Source organism: Chrysochloris asiatica, unplaced genomic scaffold, assembly GCF_000296735.1.
Source record: "Chrysochloris asiatica unplaced genomic scaffold, ChrAsi1.0 scaffold00099, whole genome shotgun sequence".
Classification (NCBI taxonomy): domain Eukaryota; kingdom Metazoa; phylum Chordata; class Mammalia; order Afrosoricida; family Chrysochloridae; genus Chrysochloris; species Chrysochloris asiatica.
Genome location: NW_006408617.1, coordinates 1,012,181 through 1,034,655, shown reverse-complemented (window position 1 = coordinate 1,034,655; position 22,475 = coordinate 1,012,181). Strand labels below are relative to the sequence as shown.

The 22,475-nt window shown below is 36.7% G+C and overlaps 1 protein-coding gene across 1 annotated transcript in view; it reads left to right on the top strand.

The window, feature by feature from the left end:
* Positions 1-22,475, top strand: part of KCNH7 (potassium voltage-gated channel, subfamily H (eag-related), member 7) — a 649,673-nt gene that overhangs the window by 562,875 nt on the left and 64,323 nt on the right. The window contains exons 10-11 of the mRNA XM_006867030.1: positions 12,783-12,849; positions 13,538-13,621. Coding sequence (XP_006867092.1) covers positions 12,783-12,849; positions 13,538-13,621 — 151 coding nt within the window. The remainder of the gene's footprint in view (positions 1-12,782; positions 12,850-13,537; positions 13,622-22,475) is intronic.

Genomic DNA, 22,475 nt, shown 5'->3' with positions numbered 1-22,475 from the left:
TAATTTCCCCCAATAGGAAAGTCCAAGAAAAGTTTTCTTCAGTAGAATTATCCTCAGATGTTCCCAACAGATTGGGACATTATACTGTAAAGGGATATATAAATCCTTTACCCAATATACTAGAATTTTATATCCCTTTTTTAAATGGTGAAAATAAGCAGGAGTAGTTTACCTAATGTAATTTATAATATATGCTTCGATAGCAGTAACTCTAGAAATTTCGTTTAATTTAAATTTGCTTTCTTGGACTTCTTTTAATTGTTATCCAAGTGGATGAATTTATATGGGAAAATTCATAATCACTGACTCTTTTGTGTCAAGTATATCTTTAATTTGTACATGGAGCCCCCAACAGAAATCTACATTCACTTCACAGACTGCCTGATAAGGATCTTTTTCCTTATGGGTGCATCATCTCTGATAGTGACTTTTTAACATTTGAGAGCAATGCTAAATAATTGTCGGGTGCCAAGTAGGTTCTGACTTACAACAACCCTATCTATGTACAATAGTGGAATCCTGGTGTGGCCCTGTGGGTTAATGCACTGAACTGCAAGCTCACCAACCTGTCCTTGGAAACCTTAAACAGGATCATTATGAGTCAGAATTGACTCAATGACAGTTAACAACAATAACAAATGTACAATGGCATGAACCCTGCCTGGCCCTGTGTCATCCTGACAATCACTCCTATGTGTGTATCCATTGTTATAGCCATTGTGTCCGTCCATCTCATTGAGGGTCTTCTTTGTCCCTGACCTCCTACTTTATCAAGCATGGTGTGTCCTCCCCAAGAAACTGCACCCTCCTGATAACATATCCAAAGTACATGTAACAAAGTCTCATCGTACTTACTTCTAAGGAGCCAGCTGTCTATATTTCTTCCAACACAGGTTTGGTCATTCTGCTGGCAGTCCATGGTATATTTACTATTATTTGTCAACTTTATAGTTTAAATGTTGTCCTGGTATGGCACTGTAGAATAAAGCACTGGATTGCAAGGTCAGTTTGAACCACAAGGTTGGCAGTTCAAATCAGCAGCAGCTCCACGAAAACCCTACACAGGGTTGCTATGAGTTGAAACCGACTTGAAAACACTGAAAAACAACAACATAATTCAAAGGCATCAATTCTTCTTATTTATTAATTGTCCAGCTTCTAAGAAGTAATTTGGCTGTAATTCTTTCAACACAGAAATTAAAAAGCATCTATTTTTCTTCCATCTTCTTATTCATTGTCTAATTTTCCCATGCATATGTGGCATAACTAATTTGCCCTCTTTAACGGTAATCGTCTTAAATCAGAATGCTCTACAATATACACAGAGCCAAAACATATCAGTAGTTAGCAATATCTACCATCATGGGAAGATGAGTAAATACTCACTACATAGGGTGTAATTATTTTTATCTGAATTATAGAGATCCATCTCTAAATATCACATAGTTCTATATTGTGAATAACAAACAAAGATATTGTGAGGATACTAAGAAAATGGGCACTTGAAAGTGTGTTCTAAGATAAGGATTTTAGTCCAGAGTTTAACCACTCAGCTACTCATTTCTTGAATTTTATCTGCTTGATTTTATATTATATTCTGATATTTTGCCTTATGTTATATTCTTAATATATAATAATAAGCACCATCAGAAATAAGGTCAGTGTATTATAATAAAGCAGTTAGCTTATATATCTTTAACTGGATACCTAAAGAATCATTGGAAATATGACATCAGAACATTCATACTAAATGATGCAAATGGTAAGTGGTCCAAAATTTCACAAGCTGGAATGGTAAAAAGGAAATAAAATGCATAGATTAGTCTAGAGCAAAATAAACAGCAATTGGGACTTTCTTGGAGTAAAGGCATAAGGTATACATGTAGATACTGGTCACAATCAAGAAAAGTAAATCAAAGGAGGCATGCCATTACACACACTGAGAAAAGGTTTGTGGCTAATCACTTTTGTATCTCCTCTTTCTTAAAAAAAAAAAAAAAAAGAATAGTATTAAGTAGACTTTTAAATCATTGTATTGCTTTATTCTCTTACCTTTCAGTCTCACCAATTTTAGCACACAGAATTGGGTTCTATAAATGTTTTTAGGAACACAATTATTTTCCCATGATTTTTTTTTTTTTACAGATTATTATGCTTTTTATACATTATCACTGACAAGGCTTCAAGCTACCGAGAAATAAGCCATCTACTCAAACCTTGAAGTAAAATTAAAGGAACATTAAGGAACCTAACAGATTTCAAATTTAAAGTATATTTGTATAAAGATTTTAACAATACATTGATGTAGATGTTCATTGAATCTTGATCTACTAATTAGATTTTTTGCTTTGCCTTTCTTTTTTGTTGTTGTTACCTCTGGTAGCGTAGTGGTTACGAATCGGGCTGCGAACCTTAAGGTCAGCGGTTCGAAACTACCAGTCGCTCCGCGGGAGAAAGATGAGGCTTTCTACTCCCGTAAGGATTTACACCCTCGGAAACCCTGTACAGGGTCGCTATGGGTCGGAACCGACTCGATGGCACTTAACAACAACAACAACAACATATTTTATTTGGAGATCTGGTGTGCTGCTGTGGGTTAATGCGCCATACTGCAAAGCCATTTGAACTGTGAGGTTGGCGGTTCAAGCTCACCAGCTACTCCTTGGAAACCCTACATAGGGTCACTATGAGTCTGGAACCGACTCGATGGCACTTAACAACAACAACAATATGTTATTTATTTATTTTCAAGTTTTTTTTGTGTGTGTGGATTGAGTAAAAGTTTACAGGACAGACCATCAGCTGCATAACACCTTTTTACAGTGTTGAAGAGCAAAGATGTCAGCTTGAGGACTAAGGTGCGCCTGGCCCAAGCCATGGTATATTCAATAACCACATATGCATGTGAAAACTGGACAGTAACTAAGGAAGACCATAGAAGAACTGATGCATTTGAGTTATGGTGTTGGAGGAGAATATTGCAAGTACCATGGACTGCCAAAAGAACCAACAGATCCATGTTGGAAGAAGTGCAGCCAGAGTGCTCCTTGGAGACCAGGATGGTCAAACTTCGTCTCTCATACTTTGGACATATTGTCAGGAGGGACCTGTCACTGGAGAAGGATATCATGTTTGGGAAGGCTGGGGGTCAGAGAAAAAGAGGAAGACACCCAACAAAATGGATTGGCCAAGTTGCAGCATCAGTGGACTTAAGTGTGGCAACAGTAGTGAGGTTGGCCCAGGATCAGGCAGTGTTTCATTCTTCTGTGCATAATTTTGCTATGAGTCAGTACCAACTCAATGGCACCTAACAACAACAAAAACATGTGGTTCAGAATTTTGGAGCTCTGCCCTGACCCTACTTCACCTGACATCCTGTGGTATTGCTGGTGGCGAACTTCACTGCACCTCTACCCTATCCACCATTAAGCCCTAACTGCCCACTTTAGCTTTGAAAAAAACAAAACAAAACAAAACAAAAACCCACTCAGGCATATATAATAATTTACCCCTCCAAAGGGCACATTCTGAAAGTCTGCCTCCTGGCCACTGCCTCTTAGTCCCTCTCTTCCCATGAATCTGGAGTCCTCAGCTGCAACCTCTCTCCATGTCCCCTTCTCTGCCTCCCTCTCTGGCATCGCTGTTTCTCTGGATAAGGTCCCACATTTTGCTTGTGCTCTCCCTTGATGGTCCTAGTATCCTCTGTTTCTAGACTTTAAGATTAACCACTCCCCTGTTTTTGTTGCAAAACTTCTACCATTACAATTGTGACAGTCGCAATTTGTCATGGTAACAATTATTCACTATTGAATCATATGAATATTATCCCCATTTCTTTTCATCATACCCATCTATACAAGATGAAAACTATTCAGTGGGGACTTTCTCCCCCCACCACACTCTTAAACTTACTCCTTCTTGAAACCTTGTAAGCCAGTCACTTCGTGCCTTTATCGCTCCCTTATTTTAGGTAGCCAATGTCTAAATTGCCTATCCCTATCTACTCTGTGTACAGAGAAGATAGCATTGATATGTGATGTGAAGACTCCTTCCCTCTCTGTTGGTATTTAGAGTTAATACCTCCATGAGTATAGGTCAGGTTCATCAAGTTGTAGCAATTTACCCATGTTTCCATTATCAAAAGTTGTTTTGTTTTGTTTTGTAATCTTCCTCTAGCCGAGTTCAGATTGTCAAACCATCAAGGCTAGGTCAAATAGGTACTATCTGCAAGTTTGGGTGTTCTTGTGTATCTCCCCTCACTTCATATCTCCTGGCTACTTCACTCTCAGCTCTAGCCCTCTGTGGCCACTTTGCATTGCTGTTTGGTTTTAAGTGGAAACTGTCACTTTAAGTTTTGAGGAGATCTGTGTGCGTGTGTAGTACAACCCTCCAGGGGTGGGGGTGGAGTGTCCACTCACTCCGGCACCCCTGTAGTCACCTGAATGGAGGTGAGCAGCCAGCAAGAGACCAATGAACAGATACAAAAAAAATTGTCCACACCTTTATCTCTGCAGTTCTGTCAGGCATCCTTGGTTGCTCTGATTCTTCCCCCACTTGATCTCTCCCAAGATGGTGGCTCTGGGAGCAGCTGAGTGTCTTGGATTAGAATGCAATGCATTTTTTGATTCTGCTACAAATTCCCCTAGCTATAAGCCTTCCAACCATCTAAATATTCCTTTATATGTGATTCAAGAGTTCTGGGACCTTCCCCTGTGCCTTCTTGCCCTGATATTCTGTGTTCTTGCTGATGGAGTGCCTCACTGCACGTGTACCCAATCCGCCATCTTGTTTGTTCTCCACTTTAGTTGTAGAAGCTTAGGAATAATTAGAGCTAATTCAGTTTGAGTTCATTTACCCATATTCAACATATATCTTCCAGAATGGTTATTGGAGAGTTTCTCTGAAGATACTTACAAATCAGTATGAGTATTGAATTATTGTGTACTGTTAACATTTCTCTCAGTTGTACCTTGTCCTGTACACACTTCATTACTTTTTACAATGAAAACAGTTTTAGTTTATCCTCTTAAATAGCATGTATCATTGTAAAAGTATCAAAGAGTATGTAAATTTACAATAACTGTCTTAGATCCTTCCATCTAGACATAGACCCAAACTTCAGAGTTTGATAACAATCTTTTATACCTGGGGACCATCTTCTCTGATGATGCACATGCCACACATACATACACACGTATTTTACATAAATAAGATCATAAGATACATGCTGTTTTTATGAGAGACACTTTTTAGTGCAACTTTTTAAAAAATTAATTTTACACTTTAAGTAACTTCTCCACTCCTATTCTTCCCAACCACTTTATCACTTTACATGAATCACATTACAGACTCATATGACCTTCCAATTTTTTTCCTATGCTAATATAAATATACACAGATATATACAGTCACACATATTTAAATAGATGCATTATTTACAAAAAAATAACCTTAAATCATATACAATGGCTGTTTCTCACATAATATGTTGGGGAAATATCTGCAAATCAGCTCATATAATCTAATTCATATTTAAGTGACACATAGCATTCCATAATAATTTACTATACTATGTAATGTATACTAAAATTGTCTAATATATAATAGCATATAGCTTACATAGTATGTAATTATAATAATGGACTACTCTCTCCTTCTAATTGCATACCCCTTCAAAAAATACTTTAGTAAACATACTTATGTATATTTCCCTTACTGATACTTTTTAAAATATGGGTAGATTCAAAGTGAAGAGATTACTCTCAGATTTTTAATTTAAAAGCTCTTGTAAATAGCTCAAAAGAGGGAACAAATCTTTACAGCGAGGACTATTACCACCCCCTCAATACACAGGATAGACAGGGATGGGCAACTTGGACATTGGCTACAGAAAACCAGGGGCAGGGGGTGTACAAAGGCAAGAAGTGACTGGCTTACAAGCTTTCAAAAGGTAGCCTAGAGGACGTGGTAGAATTTCCACTGAGTAATATCCAGTCTGTCTGGGTGGGACTGATGAAAGGAGATGCGGATAGCACTCATGTGGTACAATGGTGAATAATTACTATCAGGACTGACTGTGAGGGTTGGAAATGTAAAGGTAGACATTTTGTAGTAAAAAGACGGGAGTAATTGACTTTGCAGTCCAGGAACGGAGGGCCGTGGGAACATCAAGGGAGATGATCGGAGAGCGGGATGCCTGAGATGGAGGCAGTGATGCCTGAGATGGAGGCAGAGACGATGAAGTGGAGAGATGGAGCTGTTGAGGACTTTAGACACAGAGAGGAAGAGGAGCTGTGTGCTGATGACTGGGAGCATGCTTATAGTGTATACCCTTTGGGTGGTTGATGATGCATGGAGAGGATTGTAACCATAGCAATGAAATGATGTTTTATAGGATGGATGTAAAACTAATGTTCACCCATGTAAACTATCACATAATTCACACAAAAAATGAATGAATGAATGAATGAATAAAAGCCCCTAGCAAAACCTCTCATGTTACATGGTCTAATCATATTTTAAAAACTCTTTGTAGACAATAATAGTAATTTATCTGTCATCTATAATTCAGTTTTTACATAGATTTTGTTTTGCTGTAATCATGTTTTGCTTTAAGCATCCTTTAAATACAAAAGTTTTGCTTGTTTTATTTTTACTGTGGTCCATTTGGTCAGCTTTTTTTAGAGCTCATATATCCTGTTCCATTTTTAAAGTATTCCATTTGTTGTTGAGTTGTTGTTAGGTACCATCAAATCAGTTGAGTTCTTGAGTCTTAGCAACCCTGTGCACAACAGAATAAAACACTGCCCAGTACTGATCCACCTTCACAATAGTTGTTGTTTGAACCCACTGTTGCTACCACTGTGCCAGCCCATTGCCCAGTTCCTTCCTCTATTTTGCTGACCCTCCACTTTACCACTATGATGTCCTTTTCCAGGAACTGGTCCCTCCTAATAACCTGTTCAAAGTAGGAGAGATGCAGTATCACCATCTTTGGGTCTAACGATATTTCTGCCTGTGCTCTTCCAACAGATTTGTTGATTCTCTTGTCAGTCAGCCCATGATACTTTCAGTATTCTTCTCCAACACCATAATTCAAATGGGTCATATTTTCTACTATCTTAATTATTCATTGTCCAAATTTCACATGCTTATGAGGCTATTGAAAATACCATGTCTTGGGTCAGGGATACCTTAGTTCTCAAATTGATATCTTTGTTCTTTTACACTTTACAGAGGTCTTTTGCATCAGATGCCATAATGCATATGTCATTTGATTTCTTCACTGCTGTTTACATGACAGTCAATTATAAATTTAAGCAAAATGAAGTCTTTGACAACTTGAATCTTGTCTCCATTTATCATGATGTTATTTATTGGTTCACTTATGAAGAGTTTTGTTGTCTTTACATTAAGGCACAATCCATACTGAAGGCTGTACTATTTGATCTTCATCAGTAAGTGTTTCAATATTCTTTGCTTCAAGCAGGAAATGTTGTATCATCTACATCTCAGGTTGTTCATGTGCCTTGATGCTCCGTTCTTCTTCATGTAATCAAGCTTCATGCAATATTTGCTCACCATACAGATTAAATAGTATAGTGAAAGAAAATAACCATGGAACACACCATTCCTGGTTTTAAATCATTCAATACCCTCTTGTTCTGTTTGAAGAACTCACTCTTGGTCTACGTACAGATTCCTAATAAGCAAAATGAAATGGCTGGAGTACCTACTCTTTGTAATGTTATACATAGCTTGTCATTATCCACACAGTCAAAAGCTTCAGAATCATTAAAATATTCCATGTTACATCTAAATTAGATATAAAGTAGCTTCAAAGAATTAGGTATAAATTGTGTTCTGTGATTAGAAATAAAATTCCATAATCTAGAATTCATTAACTATCTCATTGTTTTTCTATTAATTAAAATTCCATGTTAGTTATATATTATTGAGTTTGTTGTTGTTAGGTGCCATCAAGTCAGGACTGACTCATAGTGACCCTATGCACAACAGAACAAAACTGCCTGATCTGGACCAACCTCACAATTGTTGCCACGCTTGAGCCCATTGATGCTGCCACTTTGCCAATCCGTCTCACTGGGGTCTTCCTCTTTTTCCCTGACCCTCCACCTTACCAAACATAATATCCTTCTCCAGCGACTGGTCCCTCCTGACAATATGTCCAAAGTATGAGAGACGAAGTTTGGCCATTGTGGTCTCCAAAGAGCACTCTGACTGCACTTCTTCCAACACGTATCTGTTGGTTCTTTTGTCAGCCCATGGCACTTTCAATATTCTCCTCCAACACCGTAACTCAAAAGCATCAATTCTTCTATAGTCTTCCTTATTCACTGTTCAGCTTTCACATGTATATGAGGTTATTGAAAATATCAGGTGCTTGGGTCAGGTGCACCTTAGTCCTCAAGATGACATCTTTGCTCTTCAATGCTTTAAAAAGGTGTTGTGCAGCAGATTTGCCCAATGCAATACATCATTTGATTTCTTGACTGCTGCTTCCATAAGTGTTAGTAGTTGATCCAAGAAGAATGAAATCCTTGATAACGTCAATCTTTTCTCCACTGATATGAATTTTGTTTATTGGTCCAGTGGTGAGGACTTTTTTTTTCTTTACATTGGGATATAATCCATACCAAAGGCTGTGGTGTTTGGTCTTCATCAGTAAGTATTTTAAGTCATCTTCACTTTCATCAAGCAAGGTTGTATCATCTGCATATCACAGGTTGTTTAATGAGTCTTCTTCCAATCCTGATACCACGTTTTTCTTCATATAACCCAGCTTCTCAGATTTTTTGCTCAGCATTCAGGTTGAATAAGTATGATGAAAGAATACAACCTTGTTGCACACCTTTCTTAATTTTAAACCATTCAGTGTTCCCGTGTTCTGTTTGAAAAACTGCCTCTTGGTCCATGTACAGATTCCTCACTAGCATAATTAAGAGTTCTAGAATACTGATATTTTGCAATGTTGGCCATAGCTTGTCATGACCCACACAATCGAAAGCCTTTGTGTAGCCAATAAATCACAGGTAAACATCTTTCTGATATTCTCTGCCTTCAGCCAAGATCCATCAGACATCAATATTGATATCTATCCCTCGTTCAATGACCTCTTCTGAATCTGGCTTGAACCTCTGGAAGTTCTCCTTCAATGTATGCTTGCAGTCATTTCTGTATTCCCTTTAGTAAAACTTTACTCTCATGGGATATCAAAGATATTATCCAATGATTTCTACATTCCTTTGGTTCATCTCTCATTGAAATGGGCACTAGAATCTCACCTCTGCATCTAATAATGATTTGTACTTTATGGCTTTCTAAGGAGTCCTGGCGTGGCTCTGTGGGCCAATGCATCAGACTACAAAGTCATTTGAACTGCTACGTCAGTGATTCAAGCTCACCAGCTGCTCCTTGGAAACCCTATACAGGGTCACTATGAGTCAGAATTGACTTGACGACATTGAACAACAGCAACATTTTGTTCTACTCTCTGACAAAATAGATCAATCTTTACCATTTCCCCCCCTTTTCTTGGCCACTTGAGATTATTCATTCTTCCATATAAAATACGTAACTTTTGTTTAATTCAATAAAAAAAATGTATTTATGAGATAATCAAAAGGTTAGATTGTTAAATCAGACTCCCAAGAATAAGAAATTGCAATAATTTAAAGGATATAAGTAATCATGAAATATAGGCAAAAGATAGAATTTCTTCTTTGAAATTATGTTGTTGTTGTTAACTGCCTTTGAGCCGGCTATGACTCATAGCAACCTTGTGTAGTTTCCAAGGAGCAACTGGTGGGTTTAAACCACTGACCTCAGATTCAAACTGACCTCACAATCCAATGCATTATCCTGCAGTGCCAAACCAGGACTCCACCCTTAAAGATTACACCCTAGAAAAGTCTTTGGGAAGGTTCTGCTTTGTTACATAGGGAAAAACTAGAAGTAAAAAGTGACTTAACAGCTCACACAATAGCAACACATTACCTAGAATTTTTACATTCATTTTATAAGTCTTTATGATATATCTTTAAATTTAGGAATCAGCTATGAAACTATCTGGTCTAATTATTTTATTCTGTTTTTTTTTTTTTTTTCTCTCTCTCTTTCTCCCATTTTTGTTTTTGCTTTTGATTCTGTTTTTTTTTTTTTTTTGGCCAACATTGGCAATTTTTATTTTGTCAAAAGTTAACAAATTCATCTAGGCTTTCACAGTTGTAGAACTGCATATAGAATTTTCTTATAAGTCATTTAATCTCTTCTGTGTCACAGATATATCTTTCTCATTCCTAAACTTGTATAATTTTGCTATGTCTCTTCTTTTTGTAAACAGGTATTTGAAATTTTTATATATTTCATTGGATTTTGTTTCAAGGAATGATATTCTGAGTTAATTTTTCATTCCTACAATTATTTTCATTTTCTACTTCTGCCTTATTAATTCCCACTTTTTAACTTTTTTTAGATTGTTCTATTGTTCTTAACATTTATATTAAGATCTTTAATTGTTTGACTATTCTTTAACAATGAAGACATTAAAACATGTTCCTTTGAATGCATATATTTCTGTAATTCCTGAGGTTTTGATCTGAAGTTTTCCCTTAATTGTTTCTTCTTAGATCCAAAGATTATCATAGACTATGCCTCTTAATTTATAAGTACTTCTGATTGTGTGGTCATGTTTGTTCTTTCTTTCTTTTTTTTTTTTTTATGATAAAGACTATAAAATCTTTACTTTGAAAATGCTTAAGAGTCCACACACCTAATTCAACAGCAATTCAGCAATTTGTGGTTGCCTTTGCTTTAAAAGATCTCACCTTTATTTTATTTATTTATTTTTCTGTACCTCAGATTTTTAAAATTTGACTCCTGTTGTACCATTAATTCACAGGAATATGTTCTAGCAGATCAGGCTGCTTTCCATTGGTTCTCATAAAGTGCTCCTCTCTGGGGAGAGCAGGCTGGTGCTTTAGCTGAATCCAGGTACCTTTCTCTTTGGCTTCCTTCTTTTTCTAACCATTTTCCTTTGCTTACTTTAGGAAGCTATCTTGGCTCTTAGAGTGCTTAATATGTTCAATGCACACATTCATTCTCTTTGCAAGAAACTTGACCTTGACTTGCTTGTTCCCAATAAAATCAAATGTATGCTGGGTCACATTGTAGACTCCTCCAGTTTTGCCATGGTAACATTTCTGGGGCATGCCTTTTTGAACTGTGTCCATGCCCTTGATGTCCACAATATTGTCTTTCTTGTAAATTTGTATGTATGTGGCCAAAGGAATGACCCAATGTTTTCTGAAAGGCCTGGAGAACATAGAGCAGGTGCCCCACCTCTTTCCCTTTGTGTTTATCATATTGGTGGATTACTGCCAGTTGGTGGTTCCAGCTGAAAGGATGCTTATACCTTTTGAAAGATTTCCCAAAGCATTTAATTTTATTTTCATAAAGTGAAAAAACTTTGCTCTTTCTTTACACATAATTTTATTCTTTTACCCAAAATATTATTGAATTATGTAACTCCAATAACAAGTACAGTTAGTAAAATAATAATAATTATAATGATATCAACCATTCCTCCCTCAGCACTCTCTACTCAATGGTTTGATAATGTATTGCAATGGCTGCTGCACAGAATTCAGATACCATACTCATGGTTATGAGCTCCTTAGGGTAGTTAGCAGGATACAATTCAGGGTCAGAAATGCTCAGGGAATGGCTCTTCCAGTCAGGACAGCTTCTCCTGAGTTGTGTCCATGAACAGTCCTCTGTCTGGTCTTAGACCTTTGGCCTGGCCTCTGCCCTGCCTTGGCAATGTTACAAAGCTCTTTGAGGGCTGCTGATAAATGACACATTATGCCATCATAGTCCTCCACCTGATAACACTTGTATCTAGCTCCATTGACTAGCAAACCTAGCTCCCCCAATTAAGTTCCTGGAGGTACCACATTCTGCAAGCAAGTTCACTGTGCAAAATAGCTCAGTTTTACTTGTCTTGGAAACCCACCACTCTTTCTAGTACTTTGACTCTTGGTTCTGCTGCTGCTGTTGCTGCTCCTCTGTTATTCCTTCAGTGTCACAGCTGCCTGTCCCTGGGTCAAGGAGGTTCAATGTGCAGATATCTCATGGTCCAAAGGATATGCTCCACTCCTGACTCTTCTTTGACGGCAGTGAAATCCCACTTCATACTTCAGAAATGGCTCATATTATACCCAGCAGGATGGCTAAATTGACTGATCACAATGAGCCCTGTTAGCAATCGCTCACTAATGAATCATCAGCATCTTCCCTCACTTTCTCTTACATAGACCGATTAGGAAAAAGTCTTATGGAAGTTTACAGACCATGGCTCGGAGAGACATTGAATAATTCATGCACCACAGTTGACATAAGTAGTTTAGTAGAAACATACAGATTTAGTATACAACAGAATCTGGAGCATTTAAAGTGTTGGATAACAATTAAGACAGCTTACCTAAAGGGGGAATCTACTAGGTGAAGAAAAAGAACTACTACTTTCAGAGTTTCTATTATTTTGAAAAACATTAGATAATTGCTGATATAGTGAATTCTTTTCTACAGACAATTACAGTAATGTCTAGTTGTCAAATTTCTAAAGAAAAAAATACCTTAAACTGATATATTTTTAAAGCACACTTATGTTATGTTTATATCTTTTATTACTTATCTATAAAACCATTCAACAAAATGAATGAGAAACTTTTTGTATTTCACCATACTTTGCACAACTTTAGAAATCTAATTTGATGAACAGGTTACGAAAGGATCCTAAACCAAGTTTGGACCTTAGTTCTTTTGCAAGTAAAATTCCTTAATGTTTGAACTTTCACATTTGAAAGGTGAAGATGACCACCACTCTGTATTCCTCACAAAAAGTTGTTAATTCAATCAAAAGATTTTTATTCTAAAATGGTATACAGACAATATGTTTCTAAAACCATAAAATTTGATTGAAGTTCGAGATAAAGTGCAAAATGGTACTTTAAATCATTAATTTTATATTATCACATGGAAGATTCCCTGTTTTTTACTTTGTGAAAAGCTCAGATGATCTAGTCAATCTATTTTGAATTAATTATTTGCAATGCATCCAACTGGTACATCCATAGTAATAATTTTCCTCAACCTCATACTCCTCTACCAAATTATGTATTTGAATTTGAAGAAGAAAAAATATAGTCCTAAAATTGCTTTTCAGGATAATCCCCTTTGCCTCTTGTTGTCCTTAGAAAACATAGTAGGTGTCAAGGTTTCCCCAAAGAGTTCATTTCAGAGCATAACTCTTTTAAGTCAAGCTTTTGTTGAATCAGCAATAAGACTCCAGAGCCTGGGTAATGAAGATATGTATATAAAAGCAATAAATTCCTTATGCCACACATCATCAGCCACACTCCAACTCATCGTTGGCCCTGATTTAATGTAGGTCAGGTTAAAATTTGAGTATTTCTCTAAAAGCAAGGTAGCATCTCATAGTTTTGCTGTTAACTAGGGACTAGGGTTGGAAAGAAAGGAAGGGAAACGTGCAGGAAAGAGGGTTCTTTTTCATTGCTTAAGGAAACTTTACTTGTAACAAAACTGGTTCAGTATTTATGATATCATTAATCATGTCTACATGTGTCATAGGATTTTGTTCTGCCCATATATTTCTTTCCCCAAATGATAAAAACAAATGCTAAATGTAAAAAAGTTACATGTGAAAAGTAGTTAATCTTCCCAATGCCTTTAAGTTTCCCACTGTAATAGATTCCACAATATTCTGCTTTGCAAAAAATCTAGACAGATATGATAGCCTTACACAACAAAATAATTGCTAATTCTTACCGTCCAGATTGATATCCAGAAAAAAAAGTCAGGAAAATATATAACAAAGCAATTTGAGCTTCAGAGAAGGGCAATGCCGGCTTGTATGTCTATGTCCAGTAAAACCAGTTGCCCTCTACTCAACTCCACCTCACTGGGACCCCATGTGTGTTCAAGTACAACTGGGTTCCAGAGTTATGAATGGTTGATTTTTCAGAAATAGATCACCAGAACTTTCTTCCAGAGTATGCCAGAGTATACTCAAACCTAAAACTTTCAATTAGAAGCAAAATACATTAACAATCTACACTACCCAAGGATGACAACATGGCAATGAAGGCCTGTGTGAAAGAGTCATGATCAGTGGGTAAACATAATCACCAAGGAAACACAAACAATATGTATTTCTTATTTTTTTAATGGCTCCACCATAGAAATAATGTGTTCAGGAATAACCTAGAAATTGTAGAATCCATTAAAGAAGGACATTAGTTTCTAGGACAAAAAGCAAGGCTCAGCATTGTAAATGTGTTAAAGATTTGTCATGTCCACGTGGCAAACCAGGATTCCATCATGGTCAGAAATGCTAGGAAATATGAAGGCAGTATTCTAGGGCAGAGACTTAAGATTTAAAAACATTACTTGCATAGTCTATTTGGTAGTAATGCTTGAGATTAATCATGCCTTATAACTCACCCACTGCCACTGAGTCCAATCTGACTCAGAGTAACCCTATAGGACATAGAAGAACTGTCCCTTAGAGTTTTTGAGATTATAAATCTTTATGGGAGTAGACAGCCTTGTCTTTTTCCTATGAAGCATCTGGTGGGTCTGAATTGCCAGCTTTGCAGTTAGAAGCCCAACACTTAACCACTGCATCACCAGGGCTCCATTTAGTGCCTTATGTTGTTGTTGTTATTAAGTGCCAGTGAGTGGGTTCCAATTCATAACAGCTCAATATATGGTTTCTGCGGAGCAGCTGGTGGGTTTGAACTGTTAACCTTGTGGTTAGCAGTCCTGTATTTATCCTACAATGCCATACCAGAACTTATAGAAGATCATAATCTGAGTTTTGATAAATCTTAATTTATCAAAATTTTAGTATATTTAATGAGTCCTGGTGTGACGCTATAAGATATGCACTCTATGATTGCACGTTCGGTTTGAATCACAAGGTTCATGGTTCAAACTCACCAGTCACTCCTGAGAAACCCTCTATAGGGTCGCTATGGGTCAGAATTGACTTGACAGCACTTAACAAAAACGAGTCTTGGTGTGATGCTATAAGATAAGTATCAGACTGCTAACTTCAAGGTCGGCGGTTCAAACCCACCACCCACTCCTTAAAAGCTCTGTACAGGGTCACTATGAGTCACAAATTACTTGAAGACACCTAACAACATTGACCCAGGGTAATCATTTGTCATACTCACTGTTTTTTTCTACCTTTGACAAAGTTCCACTCCACATTTATACTAAATTAAACAAATCAAAATAATGATTTATTACAACATAGATTGACTTTCCAGGGCTATCTGGATGTGGGGTATGTGTTAGAGAGTACAATTTCTCATTACTTTTGGAGAACAAATACAAAAATTTTAAATACTATGAAAGGACTTCTGAGAGAGTTTTGGTAAAAAAATTAGTTGTTTGTACTTTTCCAAACAGAACCTAGAAAGTGTACTAATCATTAGACAATATTTTACAATCCACGTAGAGAAACAGCAAACTATGACTCTTGTATCTTAAATTTCTAAAAGGAACACTAGAGATTATTGTTAACATATTTTAAATATTTAACTTCACTTGAAAATATCAGAATCCAGGTAAAAATTGCAATAAGTAAATAAATTTTTTTCTGGTCACTCTCAGTTTTCTTTAAATACGTAGGTCAAAGGGCAGAGTGGCCATCTCACAGGAAGACAAGGAAGTCTTAAACTGCTGACTGGAGTAGAAAATCATGGGTTTGAGACTGTAGGTTCACTTTCTCTCCCACAGGGTTTTCTTGTCTGTAATCTTTCAGGGAGCGGATCAAGTCTTTCTCCTGCAGTGAAGCAGATTGGGTTGGAACGGCCAACCTTTCAGCTAGTTTAACAGTCATTTCCATGGAATCACAGTGACACCATGGTTCCTTGGAAATGAAGGATCCTTTACTGGTTTGTACTTGCATACTTGAATGACAACTATCTGAGTGCTAAAGAAGGAGGTTCCAAGTCAGGGAGTTCAGCAGAGAAACCAACTCTTAAAACAAGAACAATAAATAGGAAGAAAGGAAGGTGACACAGATGCTACCAAACAGAAAGGACATGCTGGATAAAAATTAACTTAAACCTTTCCCCATTCTACTTATTTTAAAGTTCTTTCACCTCTATTCCACTGCAGTTCTCTCCCTTTTAAAGTTTCTCTCTGTAGACATTATCCAGATTGAAAGTTGCTAATTTATTTGGGGCATCCAAGGTGAATTTTGACTTTTATTTGATTGACAAACGTGGCTGACATAGGAAAAAAAAAAAAAAAAAAAAAAAAGGCAGCTAAGGATTAATGCCGCATAAGAATTCCTCAATCTAGACAAATCCTTCATGAAAAGATCTCCCCATCTTCCCCTTGTGAAGACAAAGACTTGTCCATGAGGTTTTATAGCACCTCCAATGCTATATTATCCTTTCCAATTGATGTTACTTCTAATAGGATCTATTTTAGGAGATGTGGACATTTAACAAGGACACTTAAAAGAGTGTAATGCTGAAACAGTTTCCCAAAACACCCTTAAAATTTTATGAGACTAATGGAATTCCAAAATTATATTTGTAAATTTATTTTAGTTGCTTTCAACTTTCACAAAAAGCTTTTTCACAGTGCATGGTGAGAACATAGTGCAATTAAACCAGAATATTTAATATAAGTCAGAAACAAAATATTAAAACACAAAAACTAAAGATAGATGATGGAAAAAAAAAGAATCCTTAAAATCTTTCCTATGGCAACGGAACACAGCACTTAGTGCAAATTTCCTATCAGGCAGACCAATAGGAAAATATAATAAGTCTGTGTCTCTAAATGTCTTTTTAAAGAGAATATACTGTTTTATCAGAATCAAATAAAAATGTGATAAGAAGCAGAAAAAAATAAAAGTAACTATATTAAATACCTACTATACATGGGATTATTTAAGTACACTATCATATATTGTGTACACTATCAAAATTGTGACCCAGCCCCACTAAGTACATATTATTAATTTAATTTCACAAAAGCAAATAGTGAACAAAACCTCAGAGAAGTGAAGTAACTAAGCCAAAGTCACAACTAGTGAATGATGGAGCAAAAACTTTAACTCATGTCTATCAGACTGCATAGCTCATATAACATACCCAGAAAAATAGAAAACTCCTATCTGTACCTCAACTGCATCATCCAACTCAAAGCATACACATGTACAATTTTTAATCTATAGCCAGGCTATTCTCAGAAACAGAAACTTCATGGAAAATGTCAAAAACGTTGTTGCTCTTAGGTGCCATTGAGTCAGTTACAACTCATAGTGACCCGATGCACAACAGAATAAAGCATTGTTCAGTCCTGTAACATCCTCACAATTGTTGTTATGTTTGATCCCATTGTTGTTGCAAGAATGCCAATTCATCTCTTTGGGTGTTTTCTTCTTTTTCGCTGACCCTCCATTTACCAAGCATGATGTCCTTCTCCAGGGACTGGTCCAAAGTATGAGAGACGAATTCTCAGCATCCTGGCTTCTAAGGAGCATTCTGGGTGTATTCCAATACATATTTGTTGCTTCTTCTGTCAGTCCATGGTACTTTCAATATTCTTCTCCAACACCATAATTCAATTAATCAGTTCTGTTCGGTTTTCCTTGCCCAACTTTCACATGCATATGAGACTATTGAAAATACCTTAGTCTTCAAACTGGTATCTTAGCTCTTGAACATTCTAAAGAGGTCTTGTGCAGCAGATTTACCTAATGCAATACGCCATTTGATTTCTTGACTGCTGCTTCCATGAACGTTGCTAGTAGAGCCAAGCAAAATGAAATCTTTAATAATTTTAATCTTTTCTCCATTTTTCATGATGTTATTTATTGGTTTAGTTGTAAGGACCATTGTTTTGTTTACACTGAGGTACAATTCATAGTGAAGGCTGTGATCTTGGATCTTCATCGGTAAGTATTTTAAGTCCCCTTTGCTTCCAGCAAGCAAGGTTGTATCAACTGCATATTGTAAGTTGCCAGTGAGCCAATCTTGATGCCATGTTCTTTTTCATATAATCCATCTTCTCAGATTATTTGATTAGAGTACAGATTAAATAAGTATGGTGAAATACACCTCTGGCGCACAGCTTTCTTGATTTTAAACCATCAGTATCCCCTTGCTCTTTGTAACAATTGCCACATGGTCTATATACAGATTCCTTATAAGCACAATTAAGTAAGCAATGTTATCCATAAATGCTAAAAATTGCTGCTACAAATTCATTATCATCATTCCAACTACTATAACCAGTAAATCACTTGTTGCCTACTCAACTATGACTCATAGACACCATGTATGTCAGAGTAGAACTGTGCCCCATAAAGTTTTTAATGAGTCATTTTTTGTTTTACCTTTTTATTGTGAACTAAGTGAAGGTTTACAGACAAGATCATCAGTTTTACACTCAACAAGTCATATACTTTGTTTCATCTCAATGATGAAGTCATGATGTGTAGAGGACAAGGAACTAGTGTGTTTTGTCCTATGTTGTTATTGTTATTAGGTGCTGTCAAGTCAATTCCAATTCGTAGGGACCCTATGGACAACAGAACACAATGTTACCCTACCCTGCACCATCCTCACAATTGTTTAATGTTTGAACCCGTTGTTGCAGCCAATGTGTCAATCCATCTCACTGAGTGTCTTCCTTTTTGCTGACCCCCAACTTTGGCAAGCATGGTGGCCTTCTCCAAGGACTTATCCCTCTTGATGATGTGTCAAAAGTTGTGAGACAATGTCTCATCATCTACCTTCAGAGCTGCATTCTGGCTGTACTGCTGTCAAAATAGATTTGTTTGATCTTCTTGCACTCTGGGAGTCCATAGCATATTCAATTTTCTATTTCAATATTATGGGGAATCCTGGTGTGGTGCGGTGGGATAAAACACTGGACCACAGGTCAGTTTGAACCACAAGGTCAGCAGTTCAAACTCATCAACAACTCCTTGGAAACCCTATACAGGGCCACTATGAGTTGTAGCTGACTCAATGGTATTTAATAACAACAACAATATCATGGGAGCATGGTGGCTTCATACGATAAGCACTGGACTGCGAACCACAGGTCTAAAATTTGAGCTCACCAGCTGCTCTATGGAAGAAAGATGAGGCTTTCTGCTCCAGCAAAGATTTTTAAAAGCTCCGAAACCATATATGGGGTTATTATGAGTCGGATCTGACTCTAAGGCACTTAGCAACAACAAATCCCAATGCAATAAGTCAAAGACATAAATTATTTTTCAGTCTTCCATATTCATTACAGTTTTCATATGTATATGAGTGAAAATACGATGGCTTGGATCAGGTAAACCTTAGTTCTTAAAGTGACATCTTTGCTTTTTAACTATAAAGAGGTCTTTGGCAGCCAATTTGCCCAATGCAATATGTCATATGATTTCTTGACCATTGCTTCCCTGGTGTTGATTATTAATCCAAGATAAAATCCTTGACAACTTCAATATTTTCTTCATTTATCATAATGTTGATTATTGGTCCACTTGTAAAGATTTTTGTTTTGTTTACGTTGAGGTGCAATCCATTCAAAAACTTCAGTCTTTCATCTTCATCAGTGTTTCAAGTCATCTTTGCTTTATCAAGAAAAGTTATGTTATCTGCATATCATGGGTTCTTTATGAGTCTTAATCCCATCCTGATATCTCCTACTTCATGTAGTTTTGCTCAGCAAACAGATTAGTAAATATGATGAAAGGATACATCCCTGATGCACACTCTTCCTGATTCTAAACCACTCAGTATCCCCTTGTTCTGTTTGAACACCCTATTAGTCTATGTATAGGTTCCACATGAGCACAGTTAAGTATTCCAAAATTCCCATTATTCTCAGTGTTATCCATAATTTGTTGTAATCTACAGAGTTAAATGCCTTTGCATTATCAATGAAATACTAGTAAACATCTTTCTGCTATTCTCTACTGTCAGCCAAGATCTATTTGATATCATTCCACCTCCTCATCTGAATCCATCTTGAATTTCTGATATTTTTCTGTGTGCTGCTATAAATGTTTTTTAAAAATATTTTCACCAAAGTTTAATTTGCATGTGATATCAGTAATCATTGTTGTTGTTAAGTGCCTTCAAGTCTGTTCCTACCCATAGCGACCCTGTATAGGGTTTCTGAGGAGCAGCTGGTGACCTTGTGGTTCAAACCTACTTTGCTGTCCAGCACATTAATTCACAGTCCACACCAGGACTCCGATATTAATGATACTGTTTGATAATTTCTGCGTTCTGTTGGATCACTTTTCCTTTGCATGGGTATGAGTACGAAATTCTTCCAGTCAGTTGGTCTTCCAAATTTCTTGGCCTAAATGAATGAGTACTTCTAGCACTGCATCACTTGTTGAAACAATTCAATTGGTATTCCATCAATTCCTGGAGCCTTGTTTTTGCCAATACCTACAGTGCAATTTTAACTTCTTCCTTCAGTACCATGGTTCTTGAACATCGACCAATTCATTTTGGTAGAGTGACTCTGTATTTTTTCTATCATCTTTTGATGCTTCTTGCATCCTTCAATATTTTGCTCATGTTGGTTTTTGTTCTTAAGTACTGTTGAGTCAGTTCTGATTCATAGGGAGTCAGTATAGGGTTTCTAAGGAATGGATAGTGGTTTTGAACTGACAATCTTGTGATTAGCAGTCACGTGTTTATCTTATAGCACCACACCAAGACTTCATGTTGCTCATATAATTCTTCAATATTGCAACTCCTTAGATTTTTTTTCTTCAGTTTTTTCAGCTTAAGACATACCAAGCAAGAGCTACTCTTTGAAATCATCACTAGCTTTTTTAATCATTTCTTCCCTTTGTTTTAGCTACCTACATTCTAGAGCAAGTTTCAGTGTCTCTTCTGATATCCATTTTAGTCTTCTTTTTTTTTTTCCCCTGACATTTCTCCAATAGTCGGCAAATAAAATGGCTCCCATTTAAAAAAAAAAAAAAAAACTGTCCAAACTCCAGTCTGGCATCACCTACCAAAGAATTCAATGGAATAGCTTAGACAATTAAAAGGGATCAGTGACTTGGTTATTTGGTACTAACTAGGGATCTGGGTTGATATCAGATATCAACAAATAACGGCAAATAACTTCTAGCCCCCAGAGGTAGATACAGGCAAAGACTAGGCAAATTACTATAATACAGCAATATCAGTCAACTGGGGAATCTAGCAGGACTTCAGTCATGTAGAAGTTAACAGAGGAGAGGCTGAATTCATATTAGAGAAAGACTTACTTCTTTTTGGATGGAACCAGATTACACTGAAATTTTAGAATAAAAATGGGAGTTTGAGTGAGCGAATCTGAGTGAGCAGTTTCTGACAAGTTTGTTGCTGTTCTTTTTTGTCTGTTTGTTCAAACCATTTTTTTTGTCTTTAAGTTTTTATTGTGGATTGATTGAAAGTTTACAGGGCAGACCATCAGTTTCACATTCAACAAATCATACAACTTGTTTCATCACAATGATTACAATCCCCTCCATGTTACACCAGTTAACAATGTTTCTCTCTATTCACTTTAGTTCCTTTTTAAAAAAAAAAACACTCAGGCATATATAATAATTTACACCACCAAAGGGCACATTCTGAAAGTCTCTCCCCTGGCCACTATCTCTTAATCCCTCTCTTCCCATGAATCTAGAGTCCTCAGTCTCTCCCCCTCTCCATGTCCCCATCTCTGCCTCCATCTTTGGTGTCACTGCTTCTCTGGATAAAGTCCCTCATTCTCCTTGTGCTCTTCTCCTTTGATGGTCCTAGCATCATTTGTTTCTGACTGTAAAATTAACTGCTCCCTCATTTTTATTACAAAACTTCTACCTTTACAACTGTGACAGTCACAATTCGTCATGATAACAATTACTCACTATTGAATCATAAGAATCTTATCCTAATCTTTTTTTAACTAGACCTATCTAGACAATATGAGAACTATTAAGTGGGGACTCTTTCTTCCCCAACACACTCTTAAACTAAATTCCCTCTTGAAACCTTGCAAGCCAGTCACTTCATGCCTTTATTACCCCCTCATATTAGGTAGCCAGTGTCTAACTTGCCCTTCTCTATCTACCCTGTGTACAGAGGGGAAAGCATTGATACTTGATATAAAGACTTCTTCCCTCTGTTGGTATTTAGAGTCACTATATAGGTCAGGTTCATCAAATTGTAGCAATTTACCCAGGTTTCCCTTATCAAAAAAAAATTTTTTTTTTTTAATCTTCCTCTATTCGAGTTCTGATTATCAAGCCATAGAAGCTAGGTCAAATGGGTACTATCTGTAAGTTTGGGTGTTCTTGTGCATCTCCCCTCACTTCATAACAGATGGATGCTTCACTCTCAGCTCTA